At 35.4% G+C, this 21,002-nt stretch overlaps 1 protein-coding gene across 1 annotated transcript; it reads right to left on the bottom strand.

Moving 5' to 3' along the window:
- Positions 1-1,017: 1,017 nt before the first annotated feature.
- Positions 1,018-19,156, bottom strand: LOC113708065 (protein NAP1-like). Its single transcript, XM_027230519.2, has 24 exons — positions 18,930-19,156; positions 17,983-18,448; positions 17,797-17,871; positions 16,627-16,707; positions 16,235-16,315; positions 15,993-16,075; positions 14,418-14,502; positions 13,236-13,361; positions 13,027-13,134; positions 12,360-12,404; positions 12,135-12,277; positions 11,514-11,646; positions 10,103-10,213; positions 9,893-9,971; positions 8,867-9,060; positions 8,045-8,190; positions 7,603-7,684; positions 7,341-7,451; positions 5,925-6,050; positions 5,700-5,839; positions 5,504-5,600; positions 3,283-4,271; positions 2,347-2,559; positions 1,018-1,673 (listed from the first exon to the last, which is right to left on the bottom strand). The coding sequence occupies exons 2-24, from the start codon at positions 18,397-18,399 to the stop codon at positions 1,184-1,186; spliced, it is 4,155 nt and encodes a 1,384-aa protein (XP_027086320.2). The 5' UTR covers positions 18,400-18,448; positions 18,930-19,156; the 3' UTR covers positions 1,018-1,183.
- Between the last annotated feature and the right edge of the window lie 1,846 nt (positions 19,157-21,002).

Genomic DNA, 21,002 nt, shown 5'->3' with positions numbered 1-21,002 from the left:
CTACGGTCTATCAGTTTAGTTTTGTCTTAGACCCTTGATTAATCTTTGATTATCTTCCATCTTGTTGCCTTCTTCTTTCTGTTTCTATCATTTCTTGCTTGACCTTTTTTTTTTTCCCCTTCTAACGGATTTTCCTTTTAGTTACTGTTGCTAATTTTTTTTCTTTATTTCACTTTTACTCCACTAGAATTACTTATAATTCAATAACAATTCTTATATACATTGAAATGTCGAGCCCCATCTCAATTTTTTTTTTAATTATTTGATATTGACCCTAGTTTTTGTGTATATATATATATGTGTGTGTGTGCGAATTTAAAATTTTAGTGGAGTCAATTGACCAAACTTGGAGCTATGTAACTTTACTTATGTATCAAACTTTTACAAGTTTAAATCATTCTCTTACTATATATCTTTTTTGTTTTTTTTTTCAAGTATAAGTGAGAGGTCTCGAACCCAAAATTTTGCCCCTCGTATCATCCAACTCATCCCTCCTCCAAAACTCTAACCATATCGAGTAATCTTACAAGAGTAATTCGCATTCTAGACCTGTTTACTCAGGATTCAAATTAACCATTAAGTACCCTCTACCCACAATTTAAACTTATCAAAACAGTCATGAAACCACAATACAACAACCTTAAAAGTTTAAAAATTCTAGAAATAAGCTTCAGCTAAACTGAAATTTTAGTACATCAAGATTAAAACCACCAGTTACAGCCATGGCTTAACAATCCTTTCACTTTCAACTTCCAGGATCATGTCCAGATGGTCAAAATGAAATATGAACAAAATGATATAAAAATGCCTAGGAAGATAAAATTGTACATTCTGTCGCGGGTTAACCCATCAATCATATAATCGGATTAATCATCGGATTGGATATTGTGAGTACCAAGTTTTACTCTATCCATTGCCATCCCTATTTATGACAGCATACATGCCCCTGAGAAGAAAAGTAACTTACTTTCATTTTTACACGAGGCAACAAGTATTTTATCTAGGAAACTGAAGCAATTATGCAAAGCTTACAAGAAATTGATTCATAGAGGAAAGAATCTCAACTACATATATAAGCATTCCCAAAATTGGTGTAAGCTACATGAGTAACTCTTACGCCCTGAAACAAGTGCCAACTAACAGCAGCAGATATACAAAACTTCCTATGATCAGGTTCATGTTTCTATTTGTATGACATGGGACCAGACCTTGACACAGCAAACCTTGGCAATGGACTAGGACCTGTGCTCCCTGAGGTCGACCCTTCAACATATTTCACTTTGCGACTAGAACTATAATCCAATGGCCCAGAGCGCCGAACATTCCGATGTGGCTTATCCACGCTTCTTACACTTGTATTGCCAGTATCATAGTGTTGATCACGACTAGGGGTTGTGGATGCCTTATAATACCCTGAATCATGAACACTGAACTGAGGAGTTGAATCACCACGTGGCCTCACCACTGGAGATGCATGTGCTAATGTAGCAGGAGAATGGCGGGGAGATACACTTAGTAATGCCAGCGGTATAGAAGGAGAATTTGCATAGTACTGGCTGTAGATTGAACGAAGAATGGGATACGGGATGTGGGATTCCAGTGAGCTTCTTGGCAGGTATGTTGCCATTTCACAAAATTGGTCCAGGAAGATCAGCTTTGCAACGAGATCAGATCTATGCAGAAAGCAAATGAACTGATTTAAAGGCATCTTGCATGTTAAAATCATATATTAGCAGCAAAATCATATAAAGAGAGCGTAGATTGGTACTTTCTCCAGATACGCCCATGGTTGTGTAATAGCCAATCTAAATAAATCAGTATGACACACAAGCTTTGCAATTCTAGTACACTAAAGACGTCTATCTTGCCAGAGAAGTTAGGCGAGCTAGGCTTGTAGACATTATACCTATAATATATAACCCCATTTTAAAGCCTATTAACCAACAAGTTCATCATTCGGACAGTATCCAAATCATGATTCATAATTTTCGTTTAGCAATTATCAAGACCAACATCATTTGTTCTCCTCTAATACTTGGTGTGGGATAGATGAACCACCTTAAAAGCATCTGTAAATTGCAATTGCCGATTTTAATAATATGCTAAAAAGACAATTTGAAGCACTTGAAAAATACAGATTGTACACAAGACAGGCTATGTTCCTAATTTCAATTGCCCAAGTAGATCTAGTAAAGAACTAGCATCAATTGACTACTATAGCTCCCCTTACCCTGAACCAATAATGCTAAAACATTCCCAGGCATTGACTTTCAGATCAGCTATTTGTAGTTCTCTACCTTTACTAGATATTTCAGGCTAGTTTTCAATTTACCAGGAAAAACTTACCTATTGTTTTCCATCCAAGAGTCAAGAACTATTCCAGCAGAAAATTTCACAAAGAGCTGCATTGTGGTCTTTATATTGGTCTCTGCTGATAACCGATTTTGATTCTCAGAATTCAGTGTCTGGTCAACATGGCCATTGGAAAAAGACTGCTTCTGTTGATATTCCCTCTCAAGTCTCACAAATTCACTTCCTGCTATTACTGCACAGATACACCTGCCAAGAAAGCCTTTCGAGTCAAAGAATCTTGAACTCAGAAACCAGAAAGTAGAAGTATTGACACATTCATTCCAGTTCCACATACACATGGGCGGCAATGTTACAAGGATTTATAGCATTTAATCATTGACCAATGCTGGTTAAGTAACCAACGTGCACAATAAACGAAATTGTTTGTCAAGTAAACTACAGGAACCATAGGGGAATGCATCTTTTTTTATTTTTTATTTTTTTTGTGAGCAGATTTTCTATATCATACCATACCAAAAGCACGAATATGCTGGTTTGTAGAAAATAAACTCTACAAGTTTGTGAATGTAGCAAACAAAAGAGTTCTTGACCTGTTTTTCTAGATTACCAGAAGCAGCAATTGTTCGTACACAAACAACTAATCCATGTTCACAGATCATTTTCTCTAGATTCCAAATGAATGTTAGCTCAAACTATAGTCTGAAATATCTGTAGATACTTCAGTTCTTCAACACAACAAGAGGTAGTAGGGAACCGCATCATTAAACAACTATTGCAGCAAATAAATCATCGGCACATACTTATTAACATCTTTTAGAAAACCACTGCTGCTGCTATGTCAGACAATATCAGGAGTCAAATTCTCCTGCTTGCTTTCACATGCAAAATTTTCAAGAAGCAGAACTTGACACCTTATTTCGTTTTCTGAAACACACAGTATTAGACTCGATAAAGAGGGAAAATGTTTACCTTGCCAAGCAGTGCATATTATTGTTGAAGCCTCCAGTATCAACATTGAAAGCAGTAGTGTTCCAGATATTAGATGTCATAAATGTGGCAAATAAGTATGGCAACAAATTCCATGAGCCATCACTTGCACCCCCAACCTCTTCAAGTATGGATCTGATCCACTCGGAGTCATGGTCAGGGAATACATTAATGGAGTTTGCCACTCTTCTCATCCTTCTGATCTCCTTCTTCTCAGGTATATCATCAGGTAAATGCTTAGAAACTCCAGCTAGTAATGAATGTATCAATGGTGCACCTTCTTCAAGCACGGCACCAGCAGCTTCTGCCAAAAGGCCATCAAACGCGATTGCTTGCCCAGCTTGGATACAGAACCCAATCATGGTGTCCATGTCAATTTGCTTAATATTTGCTTCTCTCTCCATCCTGTCTCCAGAATGCATGCTTCCAGCAACTGCCTCCAGATTCTCACGGTTTGCTCGCAATGATGTGTCAATACAATTTAGAAGGGCAGCTGTATGCTCTTTTATCATTTGATCCAGTCGGTCAACTCCATAGCCACCAAAAATACGAATGAACGCTTTCAATTCCCTAAGATCAGTAACTGACTCAGCAAAATATCCCCCAACAGGCCTTGTGCTTTTGAAGCACCCATGCAATGGTGCAAATAGGATACCAGCACCAGATACATCCTTGACAATATTTTCTATGTACCAGTTACACACAGATTCAACAGCAGATCCAGTATGCTGCTCTGCAGGCTTTTCAAACAAGTGCAAGGAGGAAACTGGGCCAGAAAAGGTTTCAGAAAGTATAATTTCTCGAATTCCAAGTGTAAGGTCCATGCTAACATGTTGCTCTGCCAAATGGATTATAGCTGTATGTCGGTGGATAAGTGATTCTAGAACAGAAGGCCGTTGAAGATCATTGTCAGTTTTCAGCACAGCAAATAATCTTCTTTTGAAGTTCCCAAGGATGCACTCTCGCATGTACTGCAACAAAATTACAGGACGTATCAGACAGAACCCTGCAAAAGAAAGTTCTTATGCAAGGGGCAGAAAACTGTCAATATTCTCATCTGAAGAAGAATGTGGAATTGGCCTACCAACACAAATTTAAATAAGTCAAATTTCAAACTGGTAACTAAAACAACCTAGACACCAAAAATGAAATGCCTATTTCTGTTTCATAACAAATTTCAAAATGGGCACCACAAAATGGTCTTTCTGTTTAATACAGTTTTCTGAAGATTATCCTTGGCAATAAGATGTACTATTAAAAGATGACCTTGGATATCTGTGTGAGAGAAAGGAAGATGCATTGTGTGGTGGAAAATGCAAAATCAAATCAAGTAACACGCAAACAGACGCGGAGATACACTCTTAGCCTCCCTCTCTCTCGTTGTATGTGTGGAAATTATGACAATGCACACTCATCATCATAGTGATACTGCAATTTGCAATAAATATTTTGAATATTATTGACCTTGTCTTTTCCTCGTTCTTTGTGGCCATAATTCTTTAGTATCCCTTCTGACTAGAAGAACAGGCTTTTGGATGTATTTCATTAGTGACCTAACAACATTGATTATTGATAACTAAAAATATCAGGCTTACAGTTAATGCAATATTCAACGAAATGATACCAAGACAAAAACCAAAATGCTACATTTCAAATTACTCTTCCAATCTGTCTTAGTACCATTGCATTCTGAATCAACTAACCCCATTTGGAATTTCTTTCCTTTTGTTTTTTTTTTCTCTTTCTTTTTTACCTGTGAATATCTACACTGCCATCAAATGTTCAGGGTATTTTACTGGCCACAGTACATATTTATTTTCCTGATGGTTTTTCAACCTCATTGCTTTCTCTTTTCTGATGATTAATGGTCAGTTTATTCCATAATTGTCTTTTCCCTTTGTGAGAGCATGAGAGAAGGGGGGGGGGTCATTGGTATGGTTTCCAGGGTCAATCTGTGAAAGGTGCAACTAATTTTGAAACTAGAAATAGTTACTCATTCAAAAACTTTCGCAGGATTAATAAGTACGCAATTTTAGGCAATAATTATCATGACCTACAGGGTAAGCTATTCAAATGACCACAAACCAGAATACTTGGTATTTTAGAGAGTATAATAAAAAGGAAAATGATGTTTTCATCAGACATGTTATTGCAGCTGCAAGCAACTTTTCTATGAGCAAAGCAGAGAGTGTGAATGACATACCTCCCTCAGAACAAAGACATGGTTTAGAACACAGATAGGCTCCATGTCATTTAAGACTGAGCAAAGATTTGTTAACCTCTGCATTGCTGCTTCTAGCCTGTCAGTAAAATAAAGTTAAACAAACTAATATTTTCATAAAACTAAGACTCCTTTACATGAGAAAGGATAAGTTGCATATTAAACCATAATGCCATACATTTTTATAGATTCACTGTTGGCAGGGTAGCTCTCAAAGCCAGGAAAATGAAAACCAGAAACAGGTTTTGGAGACTTAAATGATTGACTGGAAAGTCTGGATGTCAAATTCATGAGATTTGCTGCCTGCTCTGGAAGAAGCTGAAATTTTCAATAAATTTAGCCTTCAGCGCAAAAGGACCTTTTATTTCCCAAGAAGCAATTAAAACCGAGAAAGAATAACAACCTGCATTTCTAGAGATCCAAATCCTCCTTCAGAGTCAAGAATGTTGATTAACCCCTCTAGTCCTCCCATGATGGATTCAATAAGGGATTCAACATACAGAACTGCATCACGACCAATTTTTGTTACCTGTATCAATGAATAAGCTCGTTTTTTTGGCTTATGGTTAATTTAAACTGATGGACAAGATGCAAAGTAGTAGATAAATGCTTCATTGATGTAGGTTTGGCATATGGCAGAAACTTCAGTGCAACTAAGCATTCTCCCACTAATATATATATATGGAGAACAGAAAATGGGCTGTAAAAAGTCAAGCATAATAGCAAGTATGTCATTGAGTAATGTTTTGTCACATCACAAAAGGCAAGAAAACTGGGTTCATAAACATAACTATGGCAAGCACAAAAGGAGATGCACATGCGACATAGCAACTGTATCTCAATTTCAATAAGGTCAAAACAATACAGCGAGAAAAGGACTGGAGAAATGCAGGGAGATTATAACCAGGACAAGTTTTTATGCATAAAATATGCAACTGTTCTTCCAAAAATGTTCATTCAATTTAGCAACATCTTCTAGCACCAGGTTAACAAGTTCAACTGCTACTGTAAACTACAAATTTCAGTCACAGAAGACTGAAGTTTCCTCTCATGTGCTCACTTACTATTGATTTATATAAGGTCTAAACAAGTTAACTTCCTAAGCAAGCCAGACGTTAGCTAATGCAATTGTAAGGACTTCCTTCATTGGCTTGTGGTTCATGGTGAGTGGATTTGCAGTTGCTATCAAAAAATTATAATGTTAGGGCAGGTCAATGTGACTCAGTGAATAGATGTCTGGATTCCCAAATTCAGTAGATAATAGGAATTGACAACAAATAGATGTTTTTAATGAGAATAGTTATCATACTTCCCCAAATTATAGAAGATTGATAAGCAAAGATTAGCCTAAAGATCATTTCCAAAGGCCAAATTGAAACTTTGAGCAACACTACTTTGGCTAATAATTTGGATAAGCAAAAGAAGAAGAGTGCAACCAAGTGAAAGTTGAACATTTAGACATTAACAAACTTCCCTGGTGTGCTATCTATGAATATATGAAGAAAGAAAATACAAGAAGTACCAAGAATTCTAGATGAAAAATCTTGATCGGAGTTAAAGTGATGAATAGAGTAAGGTAGAAGGATAAAAATAATCAAACTTATTTGGTTCCCTAGTAGTTACTGCTTATTTGTCTTTTTACAGATTGCAGTTTTTGGGCTAATGAAGACAAAGCAATTATCACTTAATGTCAATAACATTATTATAGGCACAGAACCACAGTAGGAGTGATAAGGAGACCACCCATGCTCGAGCAAGCAGTTTATGACAAGTGCAAATGTGCGGATGCATCTATACAGTTGAATTAGTAATTAACTACCTCTTCAGAAACAATTGGAGAAGCACATTCTGGGAAGCTGCTGGCAACACCAAGCCATGCGCAGCAATGTTGTGGACGCCCCTCGGGCCCAAACATGGTGTTCCGGAAAACCTGCATCACACTTCAAGTAAGGAAGGAATTCTGCATGTTTAATACCAGTAATAAGAAACATATTGAGGACAATTGTGTCATTCCAGAGAGAGAGAGAAAGAGAGAGAGAGAGAGAGATGGCACAACTGGTACAGGAACAGTCACAACTTACCGTTGTTAGGTGCTGGTGATAAAAATATAGTTTCTTCAGACTCCCATGTTTTGACAACTGAGATTCAAGTTCATCAACACATCTGCCTTGACAAAAATGATTTTCATTAAATACAAATCTTGCACCAAGTTATCAGAACAAAACGAACTTCTTGCATAACCAAGTAATCCGAATTCTTTATTGAACCAAGATTGCGGTGAAAAGACGATAATTACTAAAGCGACTCAGAGTTTAAGTAAACTATTGTCACTTGAATACAATAAGGCGGTAATTTCAACACAATCATTAAGATGATAGGCATTCGGGTATCAATGGAAAAAATAAATAAATAAAACACGAAATATTCTGTTTTGAAAAACAAAATCTATACATTGTTGAGAATAAGCATGCATAAGAGCAAAAAAACTAATAAACAATAGGTAATTATGCTAACGGCAGGTACCTAGACCAATTATAAGCAGCATTTCCTTCTGACAGTAATCCCTCCTTTCCAGTGGATACAGTAGCTTTTTCCAAATGTCTAATGTTAATAGATGACCGAGCAGAAGTAACAATCATCAATATTGATAACCAATCCTTCCGCAATTCCTGATACACAACAAAACACTGTTTTTAAGACAAGACAGATTGACAGTAACACAAACTGCAATCCCTAAAACAGTAAAAACAAGAACACGTGAAAATAAAGATGTCATTTAATCATTAAGAGTGTCTCAGGAAAAGGCCTGCTTATTGTGATGTTGAAAAACACAATGTAAATATCTCTTCACCCAGATCATTGCTCAAGAAAAGTCATGAATCTTAAAATCCACATGCTACATGAAACAGAGAAAACCCATACTCTCAAAAAACCTAGACATCTTCTGAAGCAGATAAGCCTTATACTAAGAACCACTGCATATATCACTTCACATCTAAGAACTACATCAGCAGAAGAACAATCATATGACAAAAAATCTCGTACTAATTCATGAGTCATGACCATAGTGCTAATTTCATATCCATGAGTACTGAGATGTTGGTATGCATAAGATAGCCAAACAACACAAGAATAATGCTTTCACTACATATTAGAGATAGGGATATAGGGATACAGAAGCACAGCTTTAATTCAACTCTTGCGAAACACTCCAATGGATAAGGACCTATCTGTTTACAATCTTATCAAAGACGCATGCTGGCCGCTCCAGCAGGAACATTATGAATCAGATGCCACAATTGATAATATCTAATTGAAACAAGGAGCATATCAAAAGGTCCTTACAGATAAATCACAAGTGATGGCAGATATATTTTCACCCTGTGGCTTCGGTATGTTTTCAAGGTGCTGAACAATCTTCTGGAAGAGTCCTTTCAAGGTTGCATCGAGGTCAAGTGCTACCATTCCAGGTGTTCCCAGAAGAAAACGAATTCTACCAGCACATGATGACAGGTATGACAAGGCATAGCCTCTAATAGCTGCAAATAGTGACAAGGATTAACGGTTCAGTCATCAAGACAAATAGAATAAAAACATCTGCCTAATTATTTGCATGATTATAAAAGATATTGTGCTACATTTGACTCTTGAATATATGCAAAAAGAATATAAACCAAGATAATATGCATAGAACTAGAGGAGTTAATTCTCACAAACCTTCCCCCTTAAATAGGTGTCAGAAAGTGAAACATGGGGCTCACAGAACGATTAAATCTTCTTTTTGGTATAAAAGTTGATCGATCCCAAAAAAAAAAAGGTAAAGACATGGTCCTAGCATCAGCACCACAGGAGTGAGATTCGTAATCTCTATTAAAGCTGTGCATAAAGACTACAGGGTTTTATGAAGTGGCAAAAGTAATACCAATCTTCCCTATTTTATAAGAAACAAGAGTAGACACAGCTCACTAGTAACAAAATTAGGTTTTCAAAATATATGAGAATGATGACCCCCTGTTCATTGTGAGCTTGTGCAAGTGATGAGTTTGATATACTACATATAACTTATGAAGCACTAGTATCCTCGAACTAGCTATATCTCAATTGGTAAACAACTGCAGCCAAATGCACAGACCACTAGGCAAGGGTAAAAGCATTTGGAGGTTTTACATTCACCACAAAAGTGTGTAAAATTGACCATATAAGATACAATGCAAAATCTCCACCCTCTTTGAAAATTGGAATAAGTTCCACCACCCCTGTTGAAAATTTTCCCCAAAATATAATGGGGTGGCGCAGTGGAGCAACTACCTAAAAACATTTTGTTGAACTACATGTCGATATGAAACTGATCTGATTATGAGTCAATCTAACCTGCAATATATTTGCGAACTAGACAACAAAGGCGGTCCATTCCATCTAATAAGAACCCAATAGTTGGATCATTTGGATCCTGTCACATCAACAAAACAGTAGTCCAGAGTAAGCCCTTCAAACAAGCAAGTTAATAACAAGTATCAGAGATTACATTGTAAACCTGTAATGCTAACAGACAAGTTAATTGCATGCAAAAGCATTTCTTACAATTTCTACTGGCACCATTCGACCAGCTTTTGATCTTGGTGATGCTACTCCAACATGTTGGAAATAGCATAACACCTCACTTTGAGCGAAGGCCAATGCAGAGAATACCATCTACAGTAATCAGCAAATGTTAATAGTAACCAATGACTTAAGGATGACACAGCAGTAGAAGACAAGCATATAAAATTCCAGTAGAGTCTCTATGCTAGCATAAGCCAGAGTCAGTCAGTAGACAGGTATGCAGCATGGATGATTGACTAAAACATAATGTACAAGTTAAAACCAAATTCCAGGTATTAGTATAAATTAGGTAGTGCATTTGACAGTGCCTTGATATTGTGACATACTAATATACACACCTGCATTTGCAAATAAATGTCCTACTTTTCTAGAATGAATAGATGTTACTCTAAAAGACACAAAGATTCCATTTGCATCTCCTTCTGCATGTGGATGTTATAACAATTTGCAATGTAACTTGTATCGCAGAGGATTCCAACTTTCTCATAATACAGGCAGATACTTTCCACTTGCCTTCATCGCATTGCATATTGATTAGTTAAAATAGGATCTTTAAGTTAAAAAAAAAAAAAAAAAAAGTGGTGCTGTTGCATAGTATAAGTGAATAAAGGTATTTAAGGTAATTAGCCATAACATATGTGCATCATAAATTTAGGTTAGGATTAAATGGGGATGAAAAAAAAAAAAGAAAAAGAATCAAGTAAGCAATTTTAGCATTGCACAGCTCCAAATGGGTGCCATATTACCATGTTGTTTGAAGGAAAACAGAGAACTTTCTTTCAACTACTGGATAAGTATGCTTATTGAAAAAAAAAATTGATTTGCTTTCTGTTTTTGTTCACTGATTTTATTCTACCAAATTAGAAACTGCCATCCTGTTGACCTACTATAATGTTCTTTATAGAAAAAGAGCACCCCAAAATCATACTTTATCTGTTTATTTTTCTTCTTAGAGAAAGTCAAGACAAAAAGGCTCTAAAATTCCTACACCACACTCTTCTAATGACTTTGTACTTCCAGGCTCCATGATAGCAATCATTCCCGTCAAAAGTCAAGGTAAAGAATGATTCAATACCCTGTTGGGCATAAACTTCTAAGCTCAGCTTATACACAATCAGAAGTAGTTGATTAGCAAGCAAAGGCACACAATTCATCTTTGTTTCTCCAACTAACCTATTTGAACAATATTCTTCTCCAACAAACAAGCAACGCTTTTCTTCATCTTTACTCTGACAATCATGATGTCTTATTCTAGGCAATTTTTTCCGACTTTTGAGAAAATTTACTAAAATACTGGAAGCTTCTAACGTCCATAATTTTGTATAAGCATTCAATAAAGGCCTAACAATTTTCAGAAACGCTGGAAGCAAAATCTTGATACTTAAAGTACCTGAATATTAGGAGCTAACAAGCTTGGTTGATCTGTGAAAAAAAGAACCATTCTTCCAATCTCTTGCTTCAATAGTATTCTTCGCTCATGGTGTATAACATCACAGGAAAATATCGCTTGCTCATGTACCTCACTATGGCAATCAAACAACCAAGTTAATTTTAACAGCTGAGGTGCTACATAACCATTAAAGTTTATTTTCAGTGTGCCCTATAACCACCAAGATGCAATGCATATCTGTCCCAACTTTTAAACATCTTTTTAATTTCACAATTACATACATTTAATTGATGGAAATATTGACTCTAAACACAAACTAATTATGACTATCAAATTTATCGATTTAGTGCAGTCAATCAGTGCAAGGGTTCTGAAGTTTCATTAAGGATAATGTCTTTCCCATATCCAAAGAAGTAAGAAACTTGGGGTTTCGTAGCATCTAGAATTTGGAAAAGTTTAGCTGCGGCCCCCTTCAATTGTGTTCCTGTATATGAATTCATTTCCTAGTCATATATAATTTGCCAATTGCAGACTATATGCCCATTTTAGAATCCTGTTACTTGAAAAATAGGCAACAGGAAAAACATTTAGAAAATTAAATTCCATTTCTGAGGTAAGTACCTTATCATTTTCTCAACCTGCTTTGCAACACTATACTCCAGATCTGCCTCTTTCTGTCTCGTCCGTCCAGACTTAGCCATCTTCTTGGATTCCAATATCCGTGGTAAAACATACAACTGATAATCCTCATGCAACAATATATACTGAACATTTAATAGACAGGCAGATATTAGCCTCCATCAAATAATATTTTCAATTGTAATACCAATTATGGACGGAACTGACCTCATCCCTAAATAAAGTAAGAACCAGGTTTTCCTTCAGCACAACCTGAAAGATACCTCAGAACACAGATAGCAAAATCGAAATATTAGCAATATCAGCAAAATAATATTCAGAAAGTTCAAGACCAGTAATTAATGCAAACTCAAGTAATAAACCTTAATATCTATGAAGATGGTCAACCGTTATTATGAGATCTATTTCCTCTCAAAGAGTAACTTTGCACTATCAGATCATAAAGGTCTTGATTCTGAAGTTCCTGAGGCGCATTTTCAAATAGAACCTCCAAAAAGAAGATGAAAATTGAAGGCAAGGGACAAGATTTTGGACAGTGTCTAAACCAAAAAGTTCTTGATCAAAGGAAGAAAGAATATCCAACAATCAAATTGCATTTTATCAAGCTTTTGCCTTTTCGCATCACACTTCTCGTTAGTGTACCCTCCTCTATTTTGTTCTTCTGCACAAATATGGTCTGCATATGATGTCCCAGACATTCAAATCCATTTATGCACACATGTAATGTGTTATGGTTTCATAAGTTAAAACTATGCCACATAACTATGGAAACAACATCCTAACTACGGAAATGTTACCAAGCAAATACTTCAGAAAATCTTTTGACTCATTACCAACAAAAAGGAGAGAGAACATGGCAGTGCTTGGAATATACCAGCGCAATGTCTATGCTGGTTACTCGGAGAAGCTCATCAGGACAAACAAGATAACCAAACAGAACCCATTCTCGATAAGCAGTAACATTTGCCAAGTCTTGAGCCCTCTATAGATAACAATAGAAAATTCTAATTACAGCCAGAGAGTGAGAAAAAGCAACATGAAATTACTGATAATACCCAAAGTAAATGAATTAACAGTCATTACCATGGGATGTGCAGAGTTGGTGAGTATGTCAGGATATCGAGGGTGAAATGGACTGAGAAAACCCTCATTCCTCAGCTTCCTTGTATCCATAGATAAAAATATTATGGGACCAATGGCCTCTAGAACCTGGCAAGAATAATGGTAAAAATTGAACAAAATGTCAGAGTAACCAGTAATCCAAATTTACGAAGATCAAGCAGATTTTGTAATACAGGAATACAAAATTCTAATACAGGCATAGTAGCAAAATCTACAGTTACAGTGAGAAACAAGAGTAGTTAATTTGGGGCTTTTTGAATCATGTTAAAAAGTTCCATATAATGCACAGCAAGCAGATTTACTAAAATCACATATTCACTTTTAGTCCCAATAAAACACAAACTTAAATGGCAAACAGAGATCCTTCTTTGTAAATAGAAAAATACAGTAAACAGGGTTCTAAGTGCAAAATTTCTAGTCTCCCACTATAGTAGAAACATCTAAAAAGCAAAAAACCAACACTGTACAAAAGTTGTAAAGAGGATGAGAAAGGTAGAGAATCAATAAAATTCACCTTAAAGGAATAAATAAATGATCAGCTAAAATTTTCCCAAAGATCCCACAACTTAGCCAAGACGGCCAAAGTTGAGCCAAATTCTGGAACTGGCAGAAATTTTCAGGTACTTTGAATGATACAAACTATTATAGCAAAGATAAAATTTGCCCAACACAATGTTCCAGCAGCTAGAGGCTGGAACTAAACCAATTTTATACTGAAATTTTGTGTTAAGGGGAATACAAAGTCCTTGTAGCCACCCAATAGGCTGACTAAACACAAGTATTGTCAAAGCATCCGCATACACAACATAATTCGCCTTGTCATACGATGTTGACAAAGAATCACTGTTTTCATTAAGCAGATAAACATTTGGTGACAAGTTGGTTGGCAGGTTGCAGAAGCAAAATTGCGTGCTTCCCACCTTTCTCAAATTTCACACTACATACTTCAAATGCACGAGTTTGACCAGACAAGACAAAAAGTATAGAATGGTAGAACAAAAGATTTTTCATGATATAAAAGTGTGGGGGAGTCTAAATAGGGCAAAACTTTTTGAAGAAATCATGCAGCTGCAATAAACTGAGAAAGAGAAGTTCAGTATAACACCATTTATCAGTAAGAGCTAGAGATAATAAGAATATGACCTCTCCAATTCGAGGGCTCACAAAATTCAGGTCTTCATGTAATCCCTTCAATGGCGGATCATAAGAGTCCACAAATTGAAGCAACCTGTCATTCAGTACAAAGGAAAATCAGCTGTCAATAATTCTTGATAGTGTAAATGGAATAGATAAATTATGCAATTATAATCACAAGCTCAACTTTCATAGCATATGACATTGGTAAATAACAATTTACAAGCAATGGCACTCCATGCATTCTGAATCAGTACTAGAAACACATTGTTTATCTTACGAATAGCTAATCTTACCATACACATGCTTTAGCCTATTGGATAATATACTTTTTCTTGATTATTTGATTTGATAAAAGTATTTAAAAAAATGAAATAGAAGCACTAGGGCCCATACATCTACAGTGGAATTTACATTAGCTGCTCGTTGTGCTATCATTAGCTACTGAACACATAACTATGATTAATCAGAGTGGTACACTAACCAAAGTAAACCATGATGTAAAACACTTAAATTCAAATTGTCTAAATGACACCACTGCTGACCTCTTACACTAAGCCCCCCATGTCACCAAATGATATGGGGTCAATAAGTATTTGGCATGCATGCAAACTCACTCAGCATTAGCGACAGTACTTGACGAGGCTACGCACACTCAGCTGCAGTATAAATTTTCTTTTCTGCAGCTCAATTGCTAGGGAAAAAGTAGAAGTCATATCAGCCATTCCAAATGTGTTACTTTTTAAACATGAGAGTGGTTATTCTTTAACTTACCCTTTAAATCCTCGTGTGAGGGCCAAAATAATTTCACCAATAGAGTATGCACCAACTCCAAAATGTGTCCTCTTTTAATTTCCAATTGACATCAGATAACATTGACACCTATTTCCTCACCCTCTTTTTGTCGTAATTGCAAAACTGGGGTGCAATGTTTCAGGCTTCATTTGACATCAATGAGTGGATTTGAGCTATAAGGTCCACAGGACATCATTAATTGGATACAAGATACAAGGTAAACGATATTCTCATCTTATAAAGCCTTTTAATTGGTATTTGTATAACTAATTGTCTGATTGCTTTGTAATGTTGTATCCCAATACTTCACTTTGATCATTTTCCTCTTTGCTGAAGGTGCAACTCCATGTATTATCCAATCTTCGTCCCCTTAATTATTGTTACTAGCTAGTTTCAGTTCACTTTGTTACCATCATCTTTAAATATTAACACAGTCAGCCATTTGAACTGATAGTACTATTGCCTTTTAGAATGGATTCTCAATAACTCAAATATGCATTAGTATAAAATTAGTAATTTGTAAGCAAATACATAAACAATTTCAATATTGCAAGTTCAATATTAAGTAACAATTGTATAGCAAAGCAGGCAGTAGCCATGCCCAGAAAAAAAACTGATGTTTCATGGAGAAAAGAAATGTTATTAATCCATAATGATCAACCATGGACGGAAGAAATGTAGTATAAAGAATGAAAGAACAAAAGATGCATTAAGCCATAAATAACGTAAAAATAGTCAAATCAGTAACATAATTATTCACAAGACAAAAACGGCATATTATAATCTCACCGATGATAAAAATCACAGTCTCGGTCATTTCTTGACATTGCATGCAAAAGATTATAAGTTTGCAGCATCATTTTTCTTGGTATCTGTAATAAAGAACAAATAACAAGGTTAATGGCATCATATTTGGTAACAAATAGCAAGGACATATACTGTATGATTGACATATTAATTACAATACGAGTTAAAATCTAAACTGGAAAGATAGTTAAAACAAGAATGAATATTTGAAGTGTGAAACTTACCTTCTCAGACAAGAGATTGACACGAACAAATGAACAAAATAGGTCCATGAATGCGTGCAATATAAGAAAGTTCTGATGGGGCTGCATGAGAAGTGACCAAACCATTAGATATTCAAGGTTTAATAATGAAACAGTCATAACTATAACAAACATCAATTTGTTCACTAGGATAATCATGTGTAAAAAAATTTTTTCTTAATTTGGTAATTTAGTGACTGCAAAATAAATGATAATATGTAATGGCAGGACCATTATCACAGATAAAAAGCAAGATTAACAGAGACATTTTTAAAGGAGGTACCAAGACGACAAACAACACCATTTTCAACAATAATTGAAAAGCCACCCCTGTAGAATCTCATGGAAACTATGACAATGGAATGATCACTCACCAATAGGGTAATCACTGTACTACTGAGATCCAATATGAGCCGTAAAGCTTGTTCTCGAAATCCCATCAGGTCATGAAGCAGCTGAAGAAATTTAGGTAGTAAGTCTTTTTGACTTTCAAACCACAAACTTTATGTGAAATATCTTGCAATTGCATGAGCAGATTTGAGAACAAGATAACACACACATGGCAAAGGGGAAAAACAAATCTATTTCCTTCCATCTTCCACCTCAAACATCACAAAATGAAATAATGAAACAAAGAAGATAAAAACTTTTCGGGAAAGCATCAATACTTTTGAATAATCCTTAAAGCGGATACTTTCCAACTGAAATGGGTAAGGTAATGAGAGATCTTTCCCTTGTAACTTGACGATTATCATCTAATCTATTCCTATTACTTGGTGATTTGCACGGTGCCTCTTCTTTTACCTATGAATAATATGCCACTTCTCCTTTAGCTACACTTCCTGGCTATATCAAATGTGTTGACACCATCTTAATCTATATTTTCTTAATTTACCCGACTTTAACCATCTTTATGATGTGTTCATTTCCAACTATAGCATCACTTACTTTATCTTCTCTCCGCATAAAGAAACTTAATCTCAACAGTTTAAAATTCTACCAACATGCTCCCTCCTTTTCAGTGTTGATCACTTCTCTGACTGGGAAAATCATGCTTATTTTACTTTAGTCATTAATTCATTCGTAAAATTAAGAAAATCTATGTCTTTCATCCAAAAGAAAAATCTTAGACATGCACCTCAAAAAGAAAAAGTAGCCACTGTAGTGTCATGGGCTACCATATGGTTATGGAGTAACTTGCTTCATTATCAATCTCAAGGACTTAAAAAATACCCCCACTTATAAAGTAAAATAAAGTACCTATCTCACTATCCTCATTTAAAATCCTACATTCTTAGCATATGTAAGAAAATGAACATAACACATCCATGTTTAAAGCAATCATGTCAAATAGAAAAAAGATATCAGAGAGTGTTAGTTCAACTTTGAAAAAAACCAACAGAATTGTTCTTGTGCAGTGAAGAATGAAAGATGCTTCATAAGTTAATCAAGGTGACGGAACATATATAACTGAAATGATGTGCCAGTGTTTGTGCACATATAAGTGGTTGAAAGCAACCAAAGTGAAACAGCTGTCCTTTTACCTGAATCCATGGTTCCAAACTTTGTAAATGAACTTCAGCTCCATCATTCATAGCATCCAAAGCAGCCTTATCAACCTACGCCCAAGTCCCCATCATCATTAACGTAAATATTCAAACATCACTCAATCACCAATAATAAGACACCAAGTCCTTTACAGTATGCAAAATAAAATGACAAACTCGTACTCGCTCAAGCTGTAGTCGGCTGTGGTGCTCAGGAAACTTCTTGGCGACCAGCACACAAATCTTCGGATGGTTAGGGAACACGCCTGACTTCCAAAATGCTTCTGAATATGCATGACTAACAACATCAGGGTAATCCAAAATCTGATTCAACCTATACATCTTGGCCATCAAACCTTCAGCAACTTGAGTGAGCTGGTAAACCCACTGCAAGTTCAATCCCTTTGCACTCAATCCAATCGGCCCCTGAACCGATCCTTCAGGCACCCCATTTGAGTTCCCTCTAGAAGCTTTAAAGGCCACATCTTGACCCAAGTACTCTGTCCACCTCGATGGACCTTCCAATTCCCTTGCCCTCAAAGAAGTGGGCGAGGATGACAGTTCGTCTTCTTCTGAATAGTGTTGCCTAGACTTTGCCATTTTTTGCGCTCATATGCAAAGTTTTAGACCCAATTATTTACCCCCTTTTCTGTGCAAATAAAACATGGGATTTTCAATGCCATATAAAATCTCACAGCATCTTGAATATTTTGCATAGTCCATCAAATTTTGTGGTCCTTACCATCAACTTACCTATTAAATTCTTCCTTCCTCCCCCACCCCCCAACAAAAAAATATATATATATTCAATCACATGTAGCCATACTCAATTCACAAGTCCCAAAAAATCCTTTCTAATTCTAATCCATCCCAGTTTGAACTTTAATCCTAAAGGAATGACGATTGGAAAAAGGGAAAATTTTTATCGGCAACAATTTTCTTCCCCACAAGTTCTTCCTACAGACAAAATGTGACTGCATTCAAATTTTTCAACGTAATTTCAGTATCACAAGTTGAACTGAACCATAAAATCCAGTCAATTAGCAAACTAGAAAACAACATATCCTACAACAGTTACAATTAAAGAATTCAAGTAGAAGCAGAAAAGGGGGAGTGGCAGCAGAAGTTACCGCTGAAAAATGAGAACTAGATATATAAGTTTTCTTCTACCCCGAGGGCATTGGAGTTAATGATCAGAGCTGGAAGTGTCAGATCTGAGAAGTGAAATTCAGCTCCAATTCGGAATTTTCAGTAGCATTTCAACAACTGCTGTTCAAGTTCTTCTTCCACTTGGGGGAGCTGAAGTAAAGAAGAGAGAGAAGGGGCCACGGAGGACTTTTCATTTCTTTTTGTTTGTTTTTTCGGTTTTTTTTTTTTTTTTTAAAGCTTTTTACGGCCTTTTTGCGGGTTGTTTGTCTGAGAGCAGAAAACGGAAAACTCGCGAGCACGACAATAGGACTACTCCACTACTAAAGGTCCACTAAAGTCGTGCTCTGTCATTTTAAATTTAAGATATATTTTAACATACATCACGTACTATAATATTCCATTTGATTCAAAATGAAAAAAAAAAATTTCTAAGGTTATAAATTAGTTTTTTCTACATTAGTGTAAAAAATTCTTTTTAGACGAACACGTGTAAAATGCATGATATTCATTCAGATTTTATTGGTTTTATAGTTTTTTATGTAGTCTAAGAATTCGACGTTATTTTTGTTTGTGATTTTTGAAAGCAATAGTGAATAAACAATGTATAAATTGGAATAAAAAAGTAAATAATACAAAGCCAATATTCATATTTTATTTTGGGAACGTCTTTCCATCTTTCCCTCTCTCTTTACCCTTTTTTGTGAAGGGTGAAAGTTCGCAGTTTAAAATTTAAATTGTTATTACAAATGACACGATGATAATGGGTGTAACTTTTTTGGGAATTTTTTTTTGTTTATCAAATAAAGTTGCAGTTTCTTTTTAAACTCCGTACCCTTTCGCTCGATTTGAAAATATTTTTACTTTTGTCACATGAATTTTGAAAAGTATTTTTCGAAATTCACATAAAATTCGAGAAATTTGACAGTAAAAATAAAAATCTCCCTTCTTCTTATTACCCTCAAAATTTGTTCTTGTTCACATGTAAAACAAGCAAGCTTGATAGGCTGCTCGAGGCAGCCGTACATCATTGCTAATGCGGCTTAAATAATCAACACAAAATAATCATTTGCCTTCATTGAGATAAATAGTCCAAACATTTGTGCGATCCAATAGTACCCCTGACCATTCGATACAAAACAAATTTTCAATGATGATTTTGTTGGTCAACAGATTTTATTCAAAAATTCCTATAAAAAAAAAAAAAAAAAAACTCGATCGGCCGGCGCTCGAAAAATATATGCAGTAAAACCTCGATAAATTAATAATCTTGAAATCATACAAATTCTATTAATTTAAAAGGGTATTAATTAAAAGATTATATGCATCAATAATGCTCTTCTTGATGAAAAGCTCAAATGAACTCCTATTATGAGTTGAATCATATCTATCTATCCAATAAAATGTTACAACAAGACAGTGGAAATATACTTGTAAAGTTGACCTCACTGAAATCCAAATACAAGTCATTATCTTCTTGTTAATGACTTCCTAAAGGTGATTCTTATTGCATGTTTGAGATAATTATCTAATCAAATTTACCAAATGATGGTAATTATATTATTGTCATACTCCTAATTTTCTCAACTGAGGCAGTTGACTAATGAAGGATCTTTTTTAGACACTTACAATAATATTACATCCAACATATTCTTGCAGCTTTTGTATTTACTCATCTCAACTGAAAATTCATTTGCATTTGTACATGCACATATGTAATATGTCCTCTTTGGGTAATCATGATAACAAGTTTGGAGAGTTTTTCATTATTAATAAGTCTTTGAAGTCAAAATGCCACATTCAAGAGGGGGGGAAAAGGGGGAGTCATTCATAATATTACACAAAAAAAAAAAATTTTTGAAAAGCAAAGTCTTGTTTTAGAGGGTCCTGCCTTGTTTGGATTGTAATTTTTTCTCAAAAAATTTTTACATTTTTCGTGAACTATTTCCTAATTACCTTTTTATCTCACATATATCGAGTTGTTATAGTAAATGTTTCTACAAAAAAAAATACTCCAAAAAATAACAATCCGAACGGGAAATTTCTATTTTTCCTAC

Source organism: Coffea arabica, chromosome 9c (genome assembly GCF_036785885.1).
Source record: "Coffea arabica cultivar ET-39 chromosome 9c, Coffea Arabica ET-39 HiFi, whole genome shotgun sequence".
Taxonomy (NCBI): domain Eukaryota; kingdom Viridiplantae; phylum Streptophyta; class Magnoliopsida; order Gentianales; family Rubiaceae; genus Coffea; species Coffea arabica.
The sequence above is the reverse complement of the archived record's forward strand: the minus strand, read 5'-3'. Positions and strand labels throughout refer to the sequence as shown.

What these genes read in the sequence shown, in the direction of transcription:
- LOC113708065 (XM_027230519.2), bottom strand. Translation starts at nt 18,399, where the DNA reads ATGGCAAAGTCTAGGCAACACTATTCAGAAGAAGACGAACTGTCATCC. An exon ending in TCAATCTCTTGTCTGAGAAG is followed by an intron (nt 16,076 to 16,234) that starts GTAAGTTTCACA and finishes TCTTTATTACAG; the next exon opens with ATACCAAGAAAAATGATGCT. An exon ending in GCTGCTTATAATTGGTCTAG is followed by an intron (nt 7,685 to 8,044) that starts GTACCTGCCGTT and finishes TTGTCAAGGCAG; the next exon opens with ATGTGTTGATGAACTTGAAT.